The sequence below is a fragment of the Cheilinus undulatus genome, linkage group 12, assembly GCF_018320785.1.
Source record: "Cheilinus undulatus linkage group 12, ASM1832078v1, whole genome shotgun sequence".
Classification (NCBI taxonomy): domain Eukaryota; kingdom Metazoa; phylum Chordata; class Actinopteri; order Labriformes; family Labridae; genus Cheilinus; species Cheilinus undulatus.
The window spans coordinates 1,778,549-1,804,461 of NC_054876.1; the positions used below are offsets into that span (position 1 = coordinate 1,778,549).

The following is a 25,913-nucleotide window of genomic DNA, read 5'->3' on the forward strand; positions in this document are numbered from 1 at the left end:
TGTTATCACTGTCAGCTGGCTGCAGATGTACGCTCTGTCAGTGGTTATGAAAATGATTAAAGATTAAAAGAATAAGCAGAGCTGATGGTTGATTCATTATTTATATTCTTTACATAATGCATATTTACAGACACATTTAACAACAGTGCTTCAGACTAAAACCTCATTTACAATAATAAAAACAAAATGTAATATAGACAGAGTGAAAATGGAGAACAATTATAAACAGTGTGTTGTTGAAGTGCAAAGGATGGGGCAGCCATATATATATATATATATATATATATATATATATATATATATATATATATATATATATATATAAAATAAACCAGTAGGATCCAAGTCCAAAAGAAATCACAAGTCGTCCTCATCTCATGATATCAAACATTTCCCTTTTAGGTCTTCTCTTTATCCCTTTACGGTCCATAACAAGTCATAATGTCATAATCTTCCATCTACCTGAAGCTCCTTAATTTCCTTGAAAATAAAAGCACGGCTGCGTGTAATGAGCATGACAATTATCCTTAGTTTACAACAGTGGAAAAGTGTGAATAAGGGAATTTTAAAATGTGACAAAAGGAGATTAAACAGGATTAACTAAAGAAAATCTCCAAAATTAACCAGGGTTTCAAATATCGCTGACATCAGGCCAAACTGTTGTCTCAATTTTACATTATTTTGGATTTTTTAAAAATAAATCAGTGCTATTAATCATCCTTTGCATCTGTTAATGGGTTTTACAAACTTTAAACTAATACAAAATTCATCACACTCCAGACAAGGACATAATGATTGACAAATTTAAAAGAATTTATAATGATTTTCTGTTTTTTGACAATCATCAAAAAAGACATTAATGTTGTAAATAATCATTAGTAATAATAATAATAATAATAACAATAATAATAATAATCATCATCATCAATAATAATAATAATAATAATAATAATATAAAAATAATAATATATTGTGGTTGTATGGTTCAACAGGAAAATGGACTGAATACAGATTCATTTATAAAAAACAATAAAGGCATGTTAGAATAAATATTAAAATGATATTCTCGTGTATATTTGTCAAAGTTCAGAGTTCCTGTACAGAATCATACAGAGATAAAGCTGCTGCTGCTGCTGCTGCTGCTGCTGCTGCCTGTGAAATAAAGCAGCCTACTATAGCAGATGGTCTGGAGAGCAGACGTCGTCCTCGATGTCCACCTCGTCCTCATCTTCATCCTCGTCGTGTTCGTCCATGATGAAGGAGTCCGGCTGCAGACCGTGAGCGCCCAGCTCCTCGCCGCTCTTACTGTCAGTCAGCTCGCTCTCACTGTCTGCAGACCTGTCCATCTCCCCCCCGGGGGTCTTCCTCTCATCCTGAGCCTTCCTCAGCTGCTTCTTATGCTTCATACGCCGGTTCTGAAACCATGTTTTCACCTGCAGCAAGGCATGATGGGAATAATTATCCTCAGTAGAAGCACATACTCAAAAGTCAGCAGTATTAGTGAATATAGGGCTGAGTAAAGCTGATCACTCCTGTCTAACAAAGAAGAGCACGGCCACGTCAGACTCATTCAGGACAAACGAGGAGCAGCGTCTGAGCCGACCACTGATACCAGGATGTTTAATGAGGATCATTTAGTGACTGGAGATGTGAAAGCACTCAAACTTCTAGTTCTTTTTCTGTGTTCTTATTTTTGTTGTGAGAGTGTGTATTTATTCTCACCTTTTTGGATTTGTTAAGTTTACATTGTTTAAAGTAAAAAATAAAAACATGAATCTGTTTCTATTCAAGCAAAGGTGAATTAAATGTTTTTTTTAAAAATGTACACTATTATCTCTCCATAATCGTCCATGTAGATCACTGTCTAACAGAATGTGATCTAATTTATTTAAACAGTGGCAGAAAGAGCAGGCTGTTCATGGAGTTTGTCTGGGGTTTGATATTAGAACAGAAAATCTCTTGTTTTATAGACGATGCTCTAACTCAAGGGGGGCCTAGGGGCCACATACGGCCCCCTCCTCACAGAATCCATCCTGGGAGTCGACTCCACATCTAAATGAATTATAAATACAGTTAAAACATGAGAGACGCACGGAGGATTCCACCTTGAGCTTTTGTTAAAACAAACATCTCCATATCTCATGGAAATAAAAGTTAAAAGTCATTTTAAAACAGTAAATACTCTGATTACTGGAGGAAGAGCAGCTTAAATCAGCTTAGATTCTGCCAGCTCACATTCCTCCTCCAGGATTAAAAACAGAAATGTTGTTTTCTTTTATTCTAATGAACTTTAATTTTCTAACTGCTATCACAGCATTAGACTTTTTTAAAGTGTCCATCTGACGGTGAGGATAAATGAATGTGAGCCTCTAAACCTGCCCATCCCTCTGAGTTTACTCAAACATCAGCCTCAGCTCTGATTTAAACGTTTTCCTTCTTCATTGATGTTCAGTTAAACATGTTCTGATTTCTGCTGATTTTAACCTATACTTTTTATTTTTGTGACTTTTATAAAAATGAGCAAACACATGATGAAGATCTGAGACTAGGGCTGAGGCACTAATCCTGTCTGAGCTGAATAAAGACACACACTTCATTTATATATAAAAAATAAAATAAAATGAAATTATATAAAATATATAAAATAAGATAACATAAAATAAGAATTATTAAAACAAAATAAAATAAAACATATACAATAAAATTATATATATACATATATATAAATATAAATATATATATATACAATAAAATAGGAAATATATAAAATAAAATGAAATTAAAAAATAACCTATTTAAACTAAACATTGACAGTCGTTATCTGGTGGTCAGTAGGTACATTCCTCCAATAAATGATGGTTTCATTGAACATTCAACCTGACAGAATTTTTTCAGATCAGTTCATTCATAATGTCTCTCTCTAATGACTGTTAAGCACTGTTATATTGAAGCACTGTTATATTGAAGCACTGTTATATTGAGGCACTGTTATATTGAAGCGCTGTTATATTTAAACACTGTTATATTTAAGCACTGTTATATTGAACACTGTTGTATTGAAGTACTGTTATATTTAAGCATTGTTATATTGAAGCACTGTTATATTGAAGCACTGTTATATTTAAGCACTGTTATATTGAAGCACTGTTATATTTAAGCACTGTTATATTGAAGCACTGTTATATTGAAGCACTGTTATATTTAAGCACTGTTATATTGAGGCACTGTTATATTGAAGCGCTGTTATATTTAAACACTGTTATATTTAAGCACTGTTATATTGAACACTGTTGTATTGAAGTACTGTTATATTTAAGCATTGTTATATTGAAGCACTGTTATATTGAGGCACTGTTATATTGAAGCACTGTTATATTCAAGCACTGTTATATTGAAGCACTGTTATATTGAAGCACTGTTATATTGAAGCGCTGTTATATTTAAACACTGTTATATTTAAGCACTGTTATATTTAAGCACTGTTATATTGAAGCACTGTTATATTGAAGCACTGTTATATTGAAGCACTGTTATATTGAGGCACTGTTATATTGAAGCGCTGTTATATTTAAACACTGTTATATTTAAGCACTGTTATATTGAACACTGTTGTATTGAAGTACTGTTATATTTAAGCATTGTTATATTGAAGCACTGTTATATTGAGGCACTGTTATATTGAAGCACTGTTATATTCAAGCACTGTTATATTGAAGCACTGTTATATTGAAGCACTGTTATATTGAAGCGCTGTTATATTTAAACACTGTTATATTTAAGCACTGTTATATTTAAGCACTGTTATATTGAAGCACTGTTATATTGAAGCACTGTTATATTCAAGCACTGTTATATTGAAGCACTGTTGTATTGAAGTACTGTTATATTCAAGCACTGTTATATTGAAGCACTGTTGTATTGAAGTACTGTTATATTCAAGCACTGTTATATTGAAGCACTGTTGTATTGAAGTACTGTTATATTTAAGCACTGTTGTATTGAAGCACTGTTATATTGAACACTGTTGTATTGAAGCACTGTTATATTGAACACTGTTGTATTGAAGTACTGTTATATTTAAGCATTGTTGTATTGAAGCACTGTTATATTGAAGCACTGTTATATTTAAACACTGTTATATTGAAGCACTGTTGTATTGAAGTACTGTTATATTTAAGCACTGTTATATTGAACACTGTTGTATTGAAGAACTGTTATATTTAAGCACTGTTGTATTGAAGCACTGTTATATTGAAGCACTGTTATATTTAAACACTGTTATATTGAAGCACTGTTGTATTGAAGTACTGTTATATTTAAACACTGTTATATTGAACACTGTTGTATTGAAGTACTGTTATATTTAAGCATTGTTATATTGAAGCACTGTTATATTGAAGCACTGTTATATTTAAACACTGTTATATTGAAGCACTGTTGTATTGAAGTACTGTTATATTTAAGCACTGTTATATTGAACACTGTTGTATTGAAGAACTGTTATATTTAAGCACTGTTGTATTGAAGCACTGTTATATTGAAGCACTGTTATATTGAGGCACTGTTATATTGAAGCACTGTTATATTGAAGCACTGTTATTTTGAAGCACTGTTATATTTAAACACTGTTATATTGAAGCACTGTTATTTTGAAGCACTGTTATATTTAAACACTGTTATATTGAAGCACTGTTATTTTGAAGCACTGTTATATTTAAACACTGTTATATTGAAGCACTGTTATATTGGAGCACTGTTATATTGAAGCACTGTTATATTTAAACACTGTTATATTCAAGCACTGTTCTATTGAAGCACTGTTATATTTAAGCACTGTTGTACTGAAGCACTGTTATATTGAACACTGTTGTATTGAAGCACTTTTATATTGAACACTGTTGTATTGAAGTACCGTTATATTTAAACACTGTTATATTGAACACTGTTGTATTGAAGTACTGTTATATTTAAGCACTGTTGTATTGAAGCACTGTTATATTGAACTGTTGTATTGAAGCACTGTTATATTGAACACTGTTGTATTGAAGTACTGTTATATTGAACACTGTTATATTGAAGCACTGTTATATTGAAGCGCTGTTATATTTAAACACTGTTATATTTAAGCACTGTTGTATTGAAGTACTGTTATATTTAAGCACTGTTATATTGAACACTGTTGTATTGAAGAACTGTTATATTTAAGCACTGTTGTATTTAAACACTGTTATATTGAACACTGTTGTATTGAAGTACTGTTATATTTAAGCACTGTTGTATTGAAGCACTGTTATATTGAACACTGTTGTATTGAAGTACTGTTATATTTAAGAACTGTTGTATTGAAGCACTGTTATATTGAACACTGTTGTATTGAAGTACTGTTATATTTAAACACTGTTATATTGAGGCACTGTTATATTGAGGCACTGTTATATTGAAGCACTGTAATATTGTAGAACTGTTATATTGAAGCACTGTTATATTGAAGCACTGTTATATTGAAGCACTGTAATATTGTAGAACTGTTATATTGAAGCACTGTTATATTGAGGCTCTGTTATATTGAAGCACTGTTATATTGAGGCACTGTTATATTTAAACACTGTTATATTTAAGCGCTGTTATATTGAAGCACTGTTATATTTAAACACTGTTATATTGAAGCACTGTTGTATTGAAGTACTGTTATATTTAAGCACTGTTATATTGAACACTGTTGTATTGAAGAACTGTTATATTTAAGCACTGTTGTATTGAAGCACTGTTCTATTGAAGCACTGTTATATTTAAACACTGTTATATTGAAGCACTGTTATATTGAAGTACTGTTATATTCAAGCACTGTTATATTGAAGCACTGTTATATTTAAGCACTGTTGTACTGAAGCACTGTTATATTGAACACTGTTGTATTGAAGTACCGTTATATTTAAACACTGTTATATTAAACACTGTTGTATTGAAGTACTGTTATATTTAAGCACTGTTGTATTGAAGCACTGTTATATTGAACACTGTTGTATTGAAGTACTGTTATATTTGAGCACTGTTGTATTGAAGCACTGTTATATTGAACTGTAGTATTGAAGCACTGTTATATTGAACACTGTTGTATTGAAGCACTGTTATTTTGAAGCACTGTTATATTTAAACACTGTTATATTGAAGCACTGTTATATTGAAGCATTGTTATATTGGAGCACTGTTATATTGAAGCACTGTTATATTTAAACACTGTTATATTCAAGCACTGTTCTATTGAAGCACTGTTATATTTAAGCACTGTTGTACTGAAGCACTGTTATATTGAACACTGTTGTATTGAAGCACTTTTATATTGAACACTGTTGTACTGAAGTACCGTTATATTTAAACACTGTTATATTGAACACTGTTGTATTGAAGTACTGTTATATTTAAGCACTGTTGTATTGAAGCACTGTTATATTGAACTGTTGTATTGAAGCACTGTTATATTGAACACTGTTGTATTGAAGTACTGTTATATTTAAGCACTGTTGTATTGAAGCACTGTTATATTGAACACTGTTATATTGAAGCACTGTTATATTGAAGCGCTGTTATATTTAAACACTGTTATATTTAAGCACTGTTGTATTGAAGTACTGTTATATTTAAGCACTGTTATATTGAACACTGTTGTATTGAAGAACTGTTATATTTAAGCACTGTTGTATTTAAACACTGTTATATTGAACACTGTTGTATTGAAGTACTGTTATATTTAAGCACTGTTGTATTGAAGCACTGTTATATTGAACACTGTTGTATTGAAGTACTGTTATATTTAAGCACTGTTGTATTGAAGCACTGTTATATTGAACACTGTTGTATTGAAGTACTGTTATATTTAAACACTGTTATATTGAGGCACTGTTATATTGAGGCACTGTTATATTGAAGTGCCGTTATATTTAAACACTGTTATATTTAAACACTGTTATATTGAGGCACTGTTATATTGAAGCACTGTTATATTGAAGCACTGTAATATTGTAGAACTGTTATATTGAAGCACTGTTATATTGAGGCTCTGTTATATTGAAGCACTGTTATATTGAGGCACTGTTATATTTAAACACTGTTATATTTAAGCGCTGTTATATTGAAGCACTGTTATATTTAAACACTGTTATATTGAAGCACTGTTGTATTGAAGTACTGTTATATTTAAGCACTGTTATATTGAACACTGTTGTATTGAAGAACTGTTATATTTAAGCACTGTTGTATTGAAGCACTGTTCTATTGAAGCACTGTTCTATTGAAGCACTGTTATATTTAAACACTGTTATATTGAAGCACTGTTATATTGAAGTACTGTTATATTCAAGCACTGTTATATTGAAGCACTGTTATATTTAAGCACTGTTGTACTGAAGCACTGTTATATTGAACACTGTTGTATTGAAGCACTGTTATATTGAACACTGTTGTATTGAAGTACTGTTATATTTAAACACTGTTATATTAAACACTGTTGTATTGAAATACTGTTATATTTAAGCACTGTTGTATTGAAGCACTGTTATATTGAACACTGTTGTATTGAAGTACTGTTATATTTAAGCACTGTTGTATTGAAGCACTGTTATATTGAACTGTAGTATTGAAGCACTGTTATATTGAACACTGTTGTATTGAAGCACTGTTATATTTAAGCACTGTTGTATTGAAGCACTGTTATATTGAACACTGTTGTATTGAAGCACTGTTATATTGAACACTGTTGTATTGAAGCACTGTTATATTTAAGCACTGTTGTATTGAAGCACTGTTATATTGAACACTGTTATATTGAAGCACTGTTGTATTGAAGCGCTGTTATATTTAAACACTGTTATATTTAAGCACTGTTGTATTGAAGTACTGTTATATTTAAGCACTGTTATATTGAACACTGTTGTATTGAAGAACTGTTATATTTAAGCACTGTTGTATTGAAGCACTGTTATATTGAAGTACTGTTGTATTGAAGTACTGTTATATTTAAACACTGTTATATTGAACACTGTTGTATTGAAGTACTGTTATATTTAAGCACTGTTGTATTGAAGCACTGTTATATTGAACACTGTTGTATTGAAGTACTGTTATATTTAAGCACTGTTGTATTGAAGCACTGTTATATTGAAGCACTGTTGTATTGAAGTACTGTTATATTGAAGCACTGTTATATTGAGGCACTGTTATATTGAAGTACTGTTGTATTGAAGTACTGTTATATTTAAACACTGTTATATTGAACACTGTTGTATTGAAGTACTGTTATATTTAAGCACTGTTGTATTGAAGCACTGTTATATTGAACACTGTTGTATTGAAGTACTGTTATATTTAAGCACTGTTGTATTGAAGCACTGTTATATTGAAGCACTGTTGTATTGAAGTACTGTTATATTGAAGCACTGTTATATTGAGGCACTGTTATATTGAAGCACTGTTATATTGAGGCACTGTTATATTTAAACACTGTTATATTTAAGCACTGTTATATTGAAGCACTGTTATATTTAAACACTGTTATATTGAAGCACTGTTGTATTGAAGTACTGTTATATTTAAACACTGTTATATTGAGGCACTGTTATATTGAAGCACTGTTATATTGAAGCACTGTAATATTGTAGAACTGTTATATTGAAGCACTGTTATATTGAGGCACTGTTATATTGAAGCACTGTTATATTGAGGCACTGTTATATTTAAACACTGTTATATTTAAGCGCTGTTATGTTGAAGCACTGTTATATTTAAACACTGTTATATTGAAGCACTGTTGTATTGAAGTACTGTTATATTTAAACACTGTTATATTGAGGCACTGTTATATTCAAGCACTGTTATATTGAAGCACTGTAATATTGTAGAACTGTTATATTGAAGCACTGTTATATTGAGGCACTGTTATATTGAAGCACTGTTATATTGAGGCACTGTTATATTTAAACACTGTTATATTTAAGCGCTGTTATATTGAAGCACTATTATATTTAAACACTGTTATATTGAAGCACTGTTGTATTGAAGTACTGTTATATTTAAACACTGTTATATTGAGGCACTGTTATATTGAAGCACTGTTATATTGAAGCACTGTAATATTGTAGAACTGTTATATTGAAGCACTGTTATATTGAGGCACTGTTATATTGAAGCACTGTTATATTGAGGCACTGTTATATTTAAACACTGTTATATTTAAGCGCTGTTATATTGAAGCACTGTTATATTTAAACACTGTTATATTGAAGCACTGTTGTATTGAAGTACTGTTATATTTAAGCACTGTTATATTGAACACTGTTGTATTGAAGAACTGTTATATTTAAGCACTGTTGTATTGAAGCACTGTTATATTGAAGCACTGTTATATTGAGGCACTGTTATATTGAAGCACTGTTATATTGAAGCACTGTTATATTGAAGCACTGTTATATTGAAGCACTGATATATTGAAGCACTGTTATATTGAAGCACTGTTATATTGAAGCACTGTTATATTTAAACACTGTTATATTGAAGCACTGTTGTATTGAAGTACTGTTGTATTCAAGCACTGTTCTATTGAAGCACTGTTATATTTAAGCACTGTTGTACTGAAGCACTGTTATATTGAACACTGTTGTATTAAAGCACTGTTATATTGAAGCACTGTTATACTGAAGCACTGTTATATTGAAGCACTGTTATATTTAAACACTGTTATATTGAAGCACTGATATATTGAAGCACTGTTATATTGAAGCACTGTTATATTGAAGCACTGTTATATTTAAACACTGTTATATTGAACACTGTTGTATTGAAGTACTGTTATATTTAAGCACTGTTGTATTGAAGCACTGTTATATTGAACACTGTTGTATTGAAGTACTGTTATATTTAAGCACTGTTGTATTGAAGCACTGTTATATTGAACACTGTTGTATTGAAGTACTGTTATATTTAAACACTGTTATATTGAGGCACTGTTATATTTAAGCACTGTTATATTGAAGTACTGTTATATTGAGGCACTGTTATATTGAAGCACTGTTATATTGAAGCACTGTTATATTGAAGCACTGTTATATTGAAGTACTGTTATATTTAAACACTGTTATATTGAAGCACTGTTATATTGAGGCACTGTTATATTGAGGCACTGTTATATTGAAGCACTGTTATATTGAAGCACTGTTATATTGAAGCACTGTTATATTGAATCACTGTTATATTGAAGCACTGTTATATTTAAGCGCTGTTATATTGAAGCACTGTTATATTGAAGCACTGTTATATTAAACACTGTTATATTAAACACTGTTATATTGAAGCACTGTTATATTGAAGCACTGTTATATTGAAGCACTGTTATATTAAACACTGTTATATTAAACACTGTTATATTAAACACTGTTATATTGAAGCACTGTTATATTAAACACTGTTATATTGAAGCACTGTTATATTGAAGCACTGTTATATTGAAGCACTGTTATATTAAACATTGTTATATTGAAGCATTGTTATATTGAGGCACTGTTATATTGAAGCACTTTTATATTGAAGCACTTTTATATTTAAACACTGTTATATTTAAACACTGTTATATATAAGAGCCCCAGTTTTTCACAGGTGGTCTTGTTGCCCAGCCCTAGCCTCTTGGTAAAACGCCTCTCAGCTGTGTCTGCGTGTCCATGGGTCTGTCTACGTCTCCGTGGTTGTGTCTACGTCTCCGTGGGTCTGTCTACGTCTCCGTGGTTGTGTCTACGTCTCCGTGGGTCTGTCTACGTCTCCGTGGTTGTGTGTACGTCTCCGTGGGTGTGTTTAGGTGTCCGTGGTTGTGTCTTCGTGTCCGTGGTTGTGTCTTCGTGTCCGTGGGTGTGTTTAGGTGTCCGTGGTTGTGTCTTCGTGTCCGTGGTTGTGTCTTCGTGTCCGTGGGTGTGTTTAGGTGTCCGTGGGTGTGTTTAGGTGTCCGTGGGTGTGTTTAGGTGTCCGTGGGTCTGTCGTACCTGAGTCTCGGACAGGCTGAGCGCCGTGGCCAGCTCCACTCTCTCCGGCGTGGACAGGTATCTCTGGATCTCGAACCTTTTCTCCAGACCGGACAGCTGAGAGTCTGAGAACACGGTCCGGGCCTTCCTCCGCCGGCAGTGCTTCCCCGGTAGGTCCGCGTGCTGCTGGAACAACGCCGGCATCTGCATCCCTGCAGCAGAGCATGACGGGAAAACCAGCATTAATGGCATGAATAAGATAATAAAATAACCTTCATTTAAACAATAATGAGGGTTTTTGGCTGCGATTTAAAGAAATAAAGATGACCTCCGTTAAAAATACCAGCATTAAAGGCTGTGATAAAAAAATAAGAGGAATAGCCTCCAGGTGTCTGCCCTTGGTTTTGGTGCCGTTATGTATTTTTGTGTCAATTTTATGAGGGACAATAATAGAAATTAGCGACCCGCTAAATCTGGTGCTACATTTACCCTGTTTGAATGATCAGTGTCATCGTACACTGTCCCCAAATAAACTCAACTAAACTAAATAAACTCAACTAAACTAAATAAACTCAACTAAACTAAATAAACTCAACTAAACTAAATAAACTCAACTAAACTAAATAAACTCAACTAAACTAAATAAACTCAACTAAACCATTAAAAATAGTAGGCTGTTACAGGCTGTGATTTAAAAAACGCCAAATAAAACTATCAACATTATAGCCGGTTAAAAACAGTAAATAAATGACCTCCAATCTCAGCTTTACAGCAGGTAATAATGAAAATAAAAAACCTGCATTTAAAAATACCAGGAAATAAAATAACCTACATTTAAAACATCAGAAAATAAAATAACCTACATTTAAAACATCAGAAAATAAAATAACCTGCATTTAAAACATCAGAAAATAAAATAACCTGCATTTAAAAATATCAGGAAATAAAATAACCTGCATTTAAAAACATCAGAAAATAAAATAACCTGCATTTAAAAACATCAGAAAATAAAATAACCTGCATTTAAAAACATCAGAAAATAAAATAACCTGCATTTAAAAACATCAGAAAATAAAATAACCTGCATTTAAAAACATCAGAAAATAAAATAACCTGCATTTAAAAACATCATCATCACATGCTGTGGTTTAAAACATCAAAATAACCTGGATTTAAAAAACGGCATTACAGGCTGTGATTGAAAATAATATAAAAATGAGCATTAAAGGAAATGATGATTGAACAATTAGCTTTTTACTATTATAAAAACAGGATTACAACACACACACACACACACACACACACCCACACACACACATATATACACACATAACCTGACAATAATGTGTTCATAACATCAGCTGGCTAGCCTTTATCATCATCATCATCATCATCATCATCAATAACAACAACAACAACAACAATAATAATAAAAAAAAAAAAAAAAAAATAATAATAATAATAATACTTAAATGTACATTATAATGCTATCAGTGCTGGTCTATATTTCGGTGCTGGTCTATATTGTGGTGCTGGTCTATATTTCGGTTCTGGTCTATATTGTGGTGCAGGTCTATATTTTGGTGCTGGTCTATATTGTGGTGCAGGTCTATATTTCGGTGCTGGTCTATATTTCGGTGCTGGTCTATCATGATCCCTGGTCCGTCTTTCTCTGACCGTCCAGGTCCTCATCAGTCCGGCTCTGGTCCAGGAGGCTGTCTGGGGTCTTCAGACAAACAGAAAAGCCACGAGTCCTGGTGTTCGTGCTTTATGCGCGTGAAAGTGACGGGAGTCTTCCGTGAAATAAACGGGACATTTACGGTAAAAACACGGAGAAACGGGAATAAACGCTGGGATGATGAGGGGACTTTTCAATGCACCTCTATTATTTAGATTCATTTAAATACAATTAACCCCGTAAAGCCGGTCATTTTATCATAGTTGATACATACGGTTATAATACCTCTATTTAATCAAATTGATCATGAATTACTAAAATAAACCTTCTGAGTGCAATCTGATAAATGATACCAATCCCCTCAGCTGGATTATCAGTTACCAAAAACACCGAATGAATCAAATGAGTTACAAGAAAATAAATGTTCAATTTTATTTACATTTGGATTTCTTTCTTTCTTTTTTTTAATTTCAGTAAAAAGTGAAATAAAAATTTCAGTTTCAAAAAAGAGAATTTTGTGGCTATAATTTGTGTTTTCAGGCTTTAAGGGGTAAAACCTGTTTTTAAATGTGGGGATAAATTTAAGTTTCATATTTTCATTTTAAAAAGCTGAGAGTAAATCTGTGTGCAGATGTTCTGCATGTTCAGGGTTAAATATGAAAATAATGTTTGAAACATGTGTTTCTGAGTGTGTTTTAATATGTGTGTGTGTTTCTGAGTGTGTTTTAATATGTGTGTGTGTTTCTGAGTGTGTTTTAATATGTGTGTGTGTTTCTGAGTGTGTTTAAATATGTGTGTGTGTTTCTGAGTGTGTTTAAATATGTGTGTGTGATTCTGAGTGTGTTTTAATATGTGTGTGTGTTTCTGAGTGTGTTTTAATATGTGTGTGTGTTTCTGAGTGTGTTTAAATATGTGTGTGTGATTCTGAGTGTGTTTTAATATTAAAATGCTGGTTAAAAGAGGAGTTTAACAGTTTTCTTAGTAAAAGAAGGATGTGTAAAAGAATGTTGGTTTCCTCTGCTTTAAAATAAATAATAATAATAATAACAGTTAAAGAAAGAATGAATAACAGAATGTTGGTTTCCTCTGCTTTAAAATAAATAATAATAATAATAACAGTTAAAGAAAGAATGAATAAAAGAATGTTGGTTTCCTCTGCTTTAAAATAAATGAAAAATAATAATAACAGTTAAAGAAAGAATGAATAAAAGAATGTTGGTTTCCTCTGCTTTAAAATAAATAATAATAATAATAATAACAGTTAAAGAAAGAATGAATAAAAGAATGTTGGTTTCCTCTGCTTTAAATTAAATAATAATAATAATAATAATAACAGTTAAAGAGAGAATGAATAAAAGAATGTTGGTTTCCTCTGCTTTAAAATAAATGAATAATAATAATAACAGTTAAAGAAAGAATGAATAAAAGAATGTTGGTTTCCTCTGCTTTAAAATAAATAATAATAATAATAATAACAGTTAGAAAGAATGAATAAAAGAATGTTGGTTTCCTCTGCTTTAAATTAAATAATAATAATAATAATAACAGGTAAAGAAAGAATGAATAAAAGAATGTTGGTTTCCTCTGCTTTAAAATAAATAATAATAATAATAATAACAGTTAAAGAAAGAATGAATAAAAGAATGTTGGTTTCCTCTGCTTTAAATTAAATAATAATAATAATAATAACAGTTAAAGAGAGAATGAATAAAAGAATGTTGGTTTCCTCTGCTTTAAATTAAATAATAATAATAATAATAACAGTTAAAGAAAGAATGAATAAAAGAATGTTGATTTCCTCTGCTTTAAATTAAATAATAATAATAATAATAATAACAGTTAAAGAGAGAATGAATAAAAGAATGTTGGTTTCCTCTGCTTTAAATTAAATAATAATAATAATAACAGTTAAAGAGAGAATGAATAAAAGAATGTTGGTTTCCTCTGCTTTAAATTAAATAATAATAATAATAACAGTTAAAGAGAGAATGAATAAAAGAATGTTGGTTTCCTCTGCTTTAAATTAAATAATAATAATAATAATAACAGTTAAAGAGAGAATGAATAAAAGAATGTTGGTTTCCTCTGCTTTAAATTAAATAATAATAATAATAACAGTTAAAGAGAGAATGAATAAAAGAATGTTGGTTTCCTCTGCTTTAAATTAAATAATAATAATAATAACAGTTAAAGAGAGAATGAATAAAAGAATGTTGGTTTCCTCTGCTTTAAATTAAATAATAATAATAATAACAGTTAAAGAAAGAATGAATAAAAGAATGTTGGTTTCCTCTGCTTTAAATTAAATAATAATAATAATAACAGTTAAAGAGAGAATGAATAAAAGAATGTTGGTTTCCTCTGCTTTAAATTAAATAATAATAATAATAACAGTTAAAGAGAGAATGAATAAAAGAATGTTGGTTTCCTCTGCTTTAAATTAAATAATAATAATAACAGGTAAAGAAAGAATGAATAAAAGAATGTTGGTTTCCTCTGCTTTAAATTAAATAATAATAATAATAATAACAGTTAAAGAGAGAATGAATAAAAGAATGTTGGTTTCCTCTGCTTTAAATTAAATAATAATAATAATAACAGTTAAAGAAAGAATGAATAAAAGAATGTTGGTTTCCTCTGCTTTAAATTAAATAATAATAATAATAATAATAACAGTTAAAGAGAGAATGAATAAAAGAATGTTGGTTTCCTCTGCTTTAAATTAAATAATAATAATAACAGGTAAAGAAAGAATGAATAAAAGAATGTTGGTTTCCTCTGCTTTAAAATAAATAATAATAATAATAATAACAGTTAAAGAAAGAATGAATAAAAGAATGTTGGTTTCCTCTGCTTTAAATTAAATAATAATAATAATAACAGTTAAAGAAAGAATGAATAAAAGAATGTTGGTTTCCTCTGCTTTAAATTAAATAATAATAATAATAACAGTTAAAGAGAGAATGAATAAAAGAATGTTGGTTTCCTCTGCTTTAAATTAAATAATAATAATAATAACAGTTAAAGAGAGAATGAATAAAAGAATGTTGGTTTCCTCTGCTTTAAATTAAATAATAATAATAATAACAGTTAAAGAGAGAATGAATAAAAGAATGTTGGTTTCCTCTGCTTTAAATTAAATAATAATAATAATAATAATAATAACAGTTAAAGAGAGAATGAATAAAAGAATGTTGGTTTCCTCTGCTTTAAATTAAATAATAATAATAATAATAATAACAGTTAAAGAGAGAATGAATAAAAGAATGTTGGTTTCCTCTGCTTTAAATTAAATAATAATAATAATAACAGTTAAAGAGAGAATGAATAAAAGAATGTTGGTTTCCTCTGCTTTAAATTAAATAATAATAATAATAATAACAGTTAAAGAAAGAATGAATAAAAGAATGTTGGTTTCTTCTGCTATAAAACATCAGACTGTAGATTTGTTGGCGGAGCTTCAGCTCAACCTTTAGATGCAGCTCAGAGATTTTTAGTGGAATAAAGTTTATGGATGCCAGGCTTCACTTTTAAACGGCGTCGTTGATTCTCCTGGTTGCGGCTCTGTTGATGATTTTAGTCAAACTTTATTGATCATAACTTTTTTACGCATGGCACCGCAGTGGGTCTCACTTCCGGTCAGTCTTTATTTCCCTGTTTCTGCAGACACCTAAAATGATCCAGGCTGTTTTATTATTTATGAGCGCTGTTTGACTGATCATGTTTAATCATTTTCTAGTTGTTAGATGTTTTTCAGCTCGTTATCCTGTTTTTTAGGTTAAAGTGTGAAAAGAGAAAATGACGCAGACCGGTTTGACCTGAGTCTGAAGTCCACCTGAGTCTGAAGTCCACCTGAGTCTGAAGTCCACCTGAGTCTGAGGAGCTCTGGAGGACTGAACACTTTTGAATCCCTCATATCTGAACCTCTCCTGTATTTATGTGAACCTGCTGATGTTTCTCTGTATTTTTCTCTTTTTTTTCTGCTCCAAAATCAACATTTTTAAACCAGCAGTCCCTCAGAAAAGAATGTTGGAGATTTCACACTTTAAACTATTTAAAAGGGAGAAAATGAACCACAGAGAGTTTATATTTTGATCCCTCCAGCGTCTTTATTATCAGCCTGTTTTTTGTATTTGATTGTCTAACTCAGCTTTATTCACGTTTCTATCCTGCTTTTACTACAGATATTTCTAAATCTGGTGTAGTTGAGCCCTGTGCTCCGTGTCTGCATGAACAGATCTCTAGAAATAAAGTTTACATGAAAGTCAATCCTCTGGGGATCTCGTGCGTAAAGATGAGCTGACTGTGGATGAAGGCCTCATTTATTTGGTCTCATTTTAACGTCATTAAGAGCCTTTTCTGAAACCTAAGATATTCAGCCTGTCTCTATACAGATCAGAACCAAACGTCTCTCCACAGATGGTCATGTGACAGGATGGAGGTGTCCCTCTCGTGCGCGCTCACCTGCCGTGAAGAAGTACTGGTGGTGGTGGTGGTGCTCTGGTTTGTGCAGCGGGTGGTGCGGGTGTGGAGCCAGGATCGGGGTGGGCATCAGCGGGTATCCGTACTCCAGGAGGGGGACCCGGGAGGCCAGGGATCCGCAGAAAGGAGAGGGCAGGACCTCCCTCAGAGGTTTGGGTTTGTGTAACAGGATGTCCTCGATGAAGAACGACGTGGACCTCTGCGTGGGCGCCGCGGAAGAGTAGTTCAGACTCATGGTGACAGTTTGGCTGTGGGGTTTGTTCACAGGAGCATCAGTGGGAGCCTCCGGGACCACGGTGGACCAGGGTGGACCAGGGTGGACCAGAGTGGACCAGAGTGGGAGTGGGTGAGCTCTGAGCAGAGACTGACTCGGTGTGTCTGACATTAGATGACAGCAGGAGGGAACATTTACAACAAGGAGCTATTCAGACACAGATCAGGACTGGACTTCAGCCAATTAGAGCCGTGGATGGGCGGGGCTTCGCTCTGATTGGCTGAGACGCGGACGGATCAGGACGGAGAGGTCCTGATGTGGTCGCTTAGAAACCATTCTGGTGTTTGTGAGGCTTTTCAGAAGCATCAATTCATCTTCACCGGACTGAAGCAGACTTTAGCTCTGATTAAACACAAAATAAATAAAGATGAAATATTACCTGGAGTCAGAGAGGCTGGCAGTGATGAAGAGAGACAAACTTTAGTACTTTAGATGACTTTAGAAAAGTAACGGCTCCTCTGTGAGACTGTCTGGTCCTGATCGTTAGGATGAAATCAGGATGAAGGGATTAAATTTCTCCATGTAATCTCAGCTGCTGACATTAATAAGACTGAATCAGTGACATCTCAGGTTTATTACATGTCCTCCAAAATCTCTGAAAGGTCTTCCCAGAATATCTTTTATAATATTTATCATTTCTTTGAGGGGAGAAAAACCAAGACCTTCTGTCAGTGATGCTCAACCTGTGGCTCTGGGGCCTCGTGGATCCCCCAGAAAACCTTAAATAGAATAGATAATAAATGATCGATTACCGTCACATTAATCAGTTTGTTTCCCACTCTTATACGGTTGGCTTTTATTGTCATCCTTTACATCTGTCTGTGTAATTTTATTGCCCTTATTGCATGTTTTTTAGCCACTTTAAACCCATTTTCACTGTTTGAGCCCACTGTTGTCACGTCTTTCTGCCCAGTTTTTGACTCTTATCCTGCTTTTACCTTCGCAGCTTTTTCCCCCACATTTACCTCTTTTCACTTTTCTGTTTAAGCTGCAGTTTGCCCTTAAATGCAACTGTTTTCCCCTATTTTTGCCACTCTTTGCTACTTTTTGCCCATTCTACGGCCTTTTGCTGCCTTTTGCCTATTTTTGTCACTTTCCACTCATTTTTTGTCTTTTTTTAACCACTTTTTGAAAATTTTGCCACCTGTTACTATTTTTTTTGTCACCTCTCACCCAGATTTTAGCGCTTTCTGTCCTTTTGTTGCCACTTTCTCTCACCAATTTTTGTGCCTTTTCACACATTTTTGCTGCTTTTTGAGCATTTTGCCCCTTTTAACTTATTTTTATTGCCACTTTTCACCACTTAGATTGTGGTTTTTGCACAAGTACTTCTCACCAGTTTGTCTCTTTGGTAGAGCAGGGTTGAGTAACACTGCCTGATTGAGAATATCTAAAATACACATATTATTTAGCCCTAAATGACAAATCCTCCTGTCTTCGGCCCACAGAAGAACAGTGTGATGCTGGGAGACAAATATGGCAGCAGAGAAGAGTAATAATATCACGAGGCCTCATTCACCAGTACCTGCCTAAGATCTTCCTAACATTTGTTCTCAGAGTTTCTAGGCCAAACCTACAAGGGATTCATGGATCATAAACAGCTGAGCTGTCCTCTCCTGTTCTTAAATCGATGAATTCTCCTTATTCGGAAGCATATGCTCATTTATTAGCATGGAGCAACGGCCCTATACGCCCATATAAGGACATGAGACTGCAGGGCAGTGTGCAAACACAGAGAAATATAGCAGTACTGTGCAAATTAAAATCCACAGTAAAAACAATCAGAACACTTGAATAGTTCTACAGCTCCGAATGACATGAGGAAGATTTAATTCTATTTTTAGCAGCAGTGGTGGATGTTAAACATCTGCTACCTGATTCAGGCTGAGATTTCATCAGAAATGACATGAATCATGCTGCTATAAGAAAAACATGCATTCTATATAAAATGGTTAAACTGTTGTTTTAGTTGTTTGGCTCTTTAAAGTGAGTGATCATTTGATTTATTCTGAACCCTGACACTTTAAATCAATGAAACATCATTTAAAGACATTTATCCCTGCTGATGCACACACAGAAGTGTTTTTATTGTTCTTTATGGGATAAATTCATCATCATAATCTAACATTGTACAGCTCAGATTAAAGCCTGCATGTTTAAATGGATGATCGTAGTCAGGTCATGTTGGTCATGTTTGTGAATTTTATTCCACTAAATGTGTTAAAATGAAAAAAATGCAAATTTGGATTTCAGTTTAATTGTGTCATTCTTAATCAAGCATATCTGAGTGTTGTTAGGAGCTAAATTAAACATTTTATCCTGTAATATCAACACTCACCTGTTGGTTTAGACCACAGGTGTCAAACTCAAGGCCCGGGGGCCAAATCCGGCCTGTGGAACAGTTAAATCCGGCCCACAAGATGATCTGATATTTCTGTCCTAACTGGCCCATCAGTCTGAGGTCTGCAAATTTACTCAAGTATAAAAATGTGAACTTATCCTGATGATTTAAGATTTCCTTGTTAAGTCACAAAATCTGAAAAATTAAGGAGTAAAAATATTTAGACAAGAAGTCAGGAATGTGGGAAAAGAAATTAATTTGTGTTTTAATTTCATATTTTCAAATTTGCATCTCACAATTAGGACTCAAACTTAGGATTTTGACTTTTAATTTCATACTTTGAGCATTTCCACTCATAATCTTGACTTCTCATATGATATTTTGAGCTTTAGGATTCATAATTCTAATTTCTAAGTGATATTTTGACCTTTTTAACCAGTTAATTTGTGTTTTACCTCATATTTTCAACTTCAGATTTTGACTTCATAATCCCATAGTTTGACCTTTTAGACTCACAATTTAAAATGTGGAATCATGATTACAAATTCTATTTTATATTTTGACCTTTCAAACTCATGATTTTGACTTCTTTCTAATATATTTGCCTTTTAAAACGTTATTTTTCAATTTCAATTTCATGTTCTGACCTTTTTGAACTAATAAATGTACTTTTCTCAGATTGTGAGCCTTTAAACTTTTCTTTTTAACTTTTTAAATGTCAAATCGTTTATCATCAGTGCTAAGTGATTTTTAAAAAATATTTTATTACCGGTGAAACAAGGTCGACAGTTTCTGGTTAAAAAGGTGACCCTGTTAGGTCCTCAGGTTAGTCCTGAATCCAGAATCCGGCCTGTGATCTATAAAGACTCAACATTAATCCACTGTGAGCACAACGCTGAGAAATATTTAGCAACGCTTTAACATCAGGGGTGGGCAAGTAGTGGCCCGGAGGCCACATGCAGCCCGGTCAAAGCAGCCCGTTTCAAATTTCAGTAGAAAAAACAGACTTTCAGATATGACCATCAGGATCTGGGATCACTGGTATAATGAGAGCTATAATGGTTTTATTTATTTCTGCAGAGTACATTTATATCCATCACTGAATGCTTTAACTCACTGGTGTCTTAAATAACCAGTAAATATTCATCAGTGGTTTGAATTCTGTGTTTGACTCTTTATATTAACCCTCTGCGCTACGCAATATGATGCCCGTTGGAAAAACATATTTGTGCTGTTTTTTCTTGTCATAAAGTAGACTAGATAAACATGATTTCAAAAAATAACAATGATTTTTTTTCTGAAGGGTACTTTTTGGGGCACGTTACCTCAAGGCAACACCGTCCTGTAATGAACAAGATAAAACATCATTTAGAATTGAAACAACATTTATTTTAAAGAAAATTGGAATTGCAAAGAAGCTGCAACAGGATGCAATTCATGTTATTTGAATGATGAAAAGAATTATTTTAATATCTTATTGAACACTGGTAATACTGGTTGCTGCACATTAACCCTCACTGTCCTCATCCTGATCCACATCACTCTTTACTGTCCTCATCCTGATCCACATCACTCTTTACTGTCCTCATCCCGATCCACATCACTCTTTACTGTCCTCATCCTGATCCACATCACTCTTTACTGTCCTCATCCTGATCCACATCACTCTTTACTGTCCTCATCCTGATCCACATCACTCTTTACTGTCCTCATCCTGATCCACATCACTCTTTACTGTCCTCATCCTGATCCACATCACACTTTACTGTCCTCATCCCGATCCACATCACTCTTTACTGTCCTCATCCTGATCCACATCACTCTTTACTGTCCTCATCCTCGGTCTCATCCTGATCAATCTCACTGCCCTTGTCCTCATTTTCATTTCAGTTATCACAGATTTATACCAAAATGCACCAAAATGCAGTGCTATCATTGTGGATCCATAACAGCACAGTTTTTGCAGTTTTCTATAATGGTACGGTTATGGTTGTATATTTTGACCATTTTGCATTATTCATTCATCAAAAAAGCAACATTTAACAACTAGAAACTAAACTCTACACATCAATAATTATGAACCCATTTTTCTCCAGCCACAGAGAAATCTGGAAAATATATTTTCTTGCAGTTCTTTTGCAGCAACATGACCGAGCTGTTTTGTGTGTCTGCACAGAGAGGGTTTAAGATGGCTTCCAGAGCGTCATATGACGAGTTAGAAACTATTGTGGGTTATTGAAGGTCCTGTCATTGTTTAGAAGTATCCGGCAGTGCTCGTGAATGTGTTATGTGAGTGCAGAAGGCCAAAAAGTGATAAGCTGTCTACAGGAAACACCGTCCCATAGAAGCATTACTGTGTTCGTTCAGTTTAAAGTTGGTAAATTAAATCAGTTCTTTGCTGAATTAGAGGTAAATCAAACGGTTAAACAGAGACAGTTTGTTCCTCTGCCAGTTAGGACAAAATGAATGTGTCAGCCCTGTTTTATATCCATCAAACCATCTTCAGGGACTGGATCTGGATCACCTATGCTCAGCTTTGTCTTCTATGATCTCTGCTGGTTTCGGGCACACCTGAGGGGCTCCTGTTGTCCTGTTGGTCCTCTTTCTTCCATATCACACCAGCATTAGAGGTAAAAATGTGCATTTGAAGCAGCCACATGTGTTCAGTTCTTAGCAAAAGACACCCTTAAACCCAGTTAGGGTCCAAACGTTGGCCACCTCAAGTCCACCGTGCAGACTGATGGTCAGCACAAAGCCAGGACTTCTCCAGGGTTAACCAGTGGAGAATTATCAGTAATATCCACGTTTGATCTCAGACTATAATGAGATAAAGAGGACTGATGGGAAATAAACAGAGAGACAACAATAAAGAAGACAGATTTATAGCTGCTCTGCTTAGAAATGCTCATATTTCCTCTGATAACAGTCATAATAACATCATCAATCACACCTAAACTATTCTAGTCTTCCTCTGGGTGTAGCCGGTGGATTTAAGGAGAAATCTTCTGATTCAGACATTAAAAGTTGAACCTTTTCAGCTCATCAGAGGAAAGGAGATTCTCACAGACTGTGATTTCACATTTGTGCTTTTCTTGGTTAAAACATTTAAATATTTCCACGGGAGAAATGCTGTTTGATTGTGTCGTCTTTGTTGTGAATTTAGGGTTCTTTTCTGTCATGGATGAAAAAATGTGGCCATTACGCGTCCGTGCGTAAAACCGTTTCTTAAAGTTGACTCTTTAAAGTCAGATATCTTTGAGTATTTTCTCTCCACGTCTGAATGAAGGACTCCAGAATATTTATTGTGAAATTAAGTCTTACCTCTCTATAATTATTCTAACATCGGTTTTTCATGCACGCCGAGGAGGAGAAACTTTAAATGAACTGCTGCTGGAACTTAAAGACTCCAGGCGTGTTGTTCTGTCCGCGTAATTCTCTCAGAGAACTTCTGAACTCTTCCCTCATGCTGAATGATATTTCTGAATCAAGTGCTGCAGCCTGTGTCACAGGAGGATTGTTCTGCTGCAGGCCTGTCTCCTAATTCCGCCCAAATTGGCTGTAATTGTCGGTATTAAAATCTGGAAGAGTACAAGTGCCGCTCCTGTGCCCATTTGCTAAAGAAAGCAGTGCGCTGTAATTTGTTGATATGGTGTTGTCATCACATTTCCAATCAGGCCGCTTAATGTGAAAGTGTCTTAATGTAGGCAGAATTCACGCTGCAATGCTATTAGGCAATTAAGAGGGATGTTAGAGCGGAAGTTGTAATCCTGGGGCTGCAGGACAGGATTTCCATCTGATCAGACGGAGGGAGAACAAATTAATTACGGAGAATCAGTTACGCTGATTCTGCTGCGTGAGAGCGCGTGGCTGTGCGTAAAATGTCAATCTGGACACTTGAACGGCTGCAAAGCAAACATCTGCTGGCACGTCGGGGGACTGGACTTTAAGAGGACCTGAAGACGACCCAGAGAAAGTCCACCTATGAGATCCAGCTGCAGGAAAATGGCCACAAACTTCGAGAAAACTCCAGAATCTCTAACTGGAGGTGGATTATTCACATGGACCAGAAACATCGTCCAGGAGTCTGACTCAATACTAACGGGGCAGCTGAGGCACTATTTCTTATAGTCAGTCATCATACAACTAAGGATAATCACGGTAAAGTACTGTCTGAGCCCTCTGGCAGTGATACAGCATGTTTTTACGGCTGTGACGTCAGAAGTGAACTAACTGTACTTCATGAAGGAAAAACAAACTTTGACTGTCAAAGATGTCAAATTTATTTCACTTTACACTAAAATGCATCAACCCCAGAAAAACAAGTGTTTATTATTTCTTTATTTTTGGGATTAGGCTGTTTGATGCTGCCCCCTGTAGGTGGGCAGTGGGACAGCGCTGAAAAGGCTTAAAGACAAAGATCAACTTTACAACCAAAAACCTTTGTGTTTGCCAGAGTTACTCACCCTGCTCCACCAAAGGGGCAGATTATTAAAAAATACCTGTGAAGGAGCCGTGATCTAAAAAGAGGGGTGAAAAGAGGACATAAAGGGTTAACGTGGCAATGAAAACAACTTAGAGGTGGCAACAAAGTAACAAGTGGTAAGAAGGGGCAGAAACGGGAAAATAGGCATAAAATGACAAAAATGGGCAAAAATGTGAGCAAAAATCAGTGACAAGTGACAAAAACATTAGTTACAGGTAGTAAACTGTCAAAAAGGGGAAAATATGTAGTAAAAAATGAGTGAAAAGTGACTAAAATGGGCAAACAGGCAGCAAAAAATTGACAAAAGGCATTAAAATGGGTGAAAAGTGGCAAAAAAGAAGAGGGAAAAAATTGCAAATAGCAAAAAGCAGGATATACGTGGCAGAAATGAGGAAAAAGTAGCAAAATAAGTAGCAAAATGTGTTAAATGCGTCAAAAATGTAGCAAAAAAAGTGAGTGAAAAGTGACCAAAAAAGGCAAAAGCAGCAAAAAGTTGGGAACAATAGGCAAAAGGTGTTTAAATGGGTAAAAGGCGTTTAAATAGGCAAGAGTCATTTTTAGGGTTTTGGGGTGCCAATCAGATTTCAGGGGTCCCGTTTAGCCCTGGCTACCACTGGCTCTGCCCCTGAAAAGTTATTGGTGCTGCTATTTGCTGTAATAATCCATCAGGACATTTTTAAACAAGATGTCTTCTTGTCAAAATGTTTGTTTACAGATTTAACACGGTAGCACTGCTTTGTGTTGAAAACAAGAAGTACGATACAAGTCTAATGTTTTACTGTGGGCCACACTTCATTCTGGAGAATTTGAAATCTAAAATGGGCCTCGGGCCGTATTTGGGCCCCGGGCCATAGTTTGGACACCCATGCTCTAATCTCATGTGCACAGACCTTTTTGACAGAAAATTGAAAAAACAGACGAATTAGCCATTTTCTCATTTTTAAAATTTTGTTCACAAAAACAAAAACAAAAAAAAAACAAATTATTGAAAAAAAAAAAAAAAACAACAACTTTGTTTTTTTCAATTCTGTTGTTTTGGTTTCTGGTTTTAAAAAAATACTTGAGGAAAAGGAAATCATGTGACCCACTGGGGAAAAAATAATTATAAAAAAAGCCTCCATGTCTAAGTTAAACCATCCAAGCCAACATTTACCTTTGAGACCGATTGTTTGTCTGATGTTTTTTTGTTTTTTCCTGGTTATTTATTTATTTATTTATTTTATTCACTCACTAAACCTTTCCACCAAACAACACAATCATAAATTAAAACTCTGACTCCTGTGTGCATGGATGAAAACATCAAGTAGTCCAGACTTATTTATTCATATATATTTATTTTTATTACTAATATTAATATTATTGTATTAAATCAGCAGCACTGTCACCATCAACTTTATTTTTATTTCATTGTAAAGAGCAAATAGGAGGGCTTTTATTTTGAAATGCTCACCTTTCCCAATGGGTCACATGATTTCCATTTCCTCAAGTATTTCTTTAAAACAAGAAACAAAAATAAAATAAAAAGTAATGCACCCCTTTTTTAAGAAAAATAAAATGTTTTTCCATTTATGTGTCCAAAAAACACCCAGCTCATTTTTCAATGTTTCCAATTATCTGTCAAAAATGGAAAAAAAAAACCCAAAAGAAAAGAAAAG

At 33.7% G+C, this 25,913-nt stretch overlaps 1 protein-coding gene across 1 annotated transcript; it reads right to left on the reverse strand.

Annotated features, from left to right (window-relative positions):
- Nucleotides 1-984: 984 nt before the first annotated feature.
- On the reverse strand, nt 985-17,395 carry bsx (brain-specific homeobox). The gene is made up of 3 exons (XM_041802100.1): nt 17,143-17,395; nt 11,022-11,212; nt 985-1,433 (listed from the first exon to the last, which is right to left on the reverse strand). Exons 1-3 carry the CDS (start codon nt 17,393-17,395, stop codon nt 1,173-1,175), a joined length of 705 nt encoding a protein of 234 aa, XP_041658034.1. The 3' UTR covers nt 985-1,172.
- Between the last annotated feature and the right edge of the window lie 8,518 nt (nt 17,396-25,913).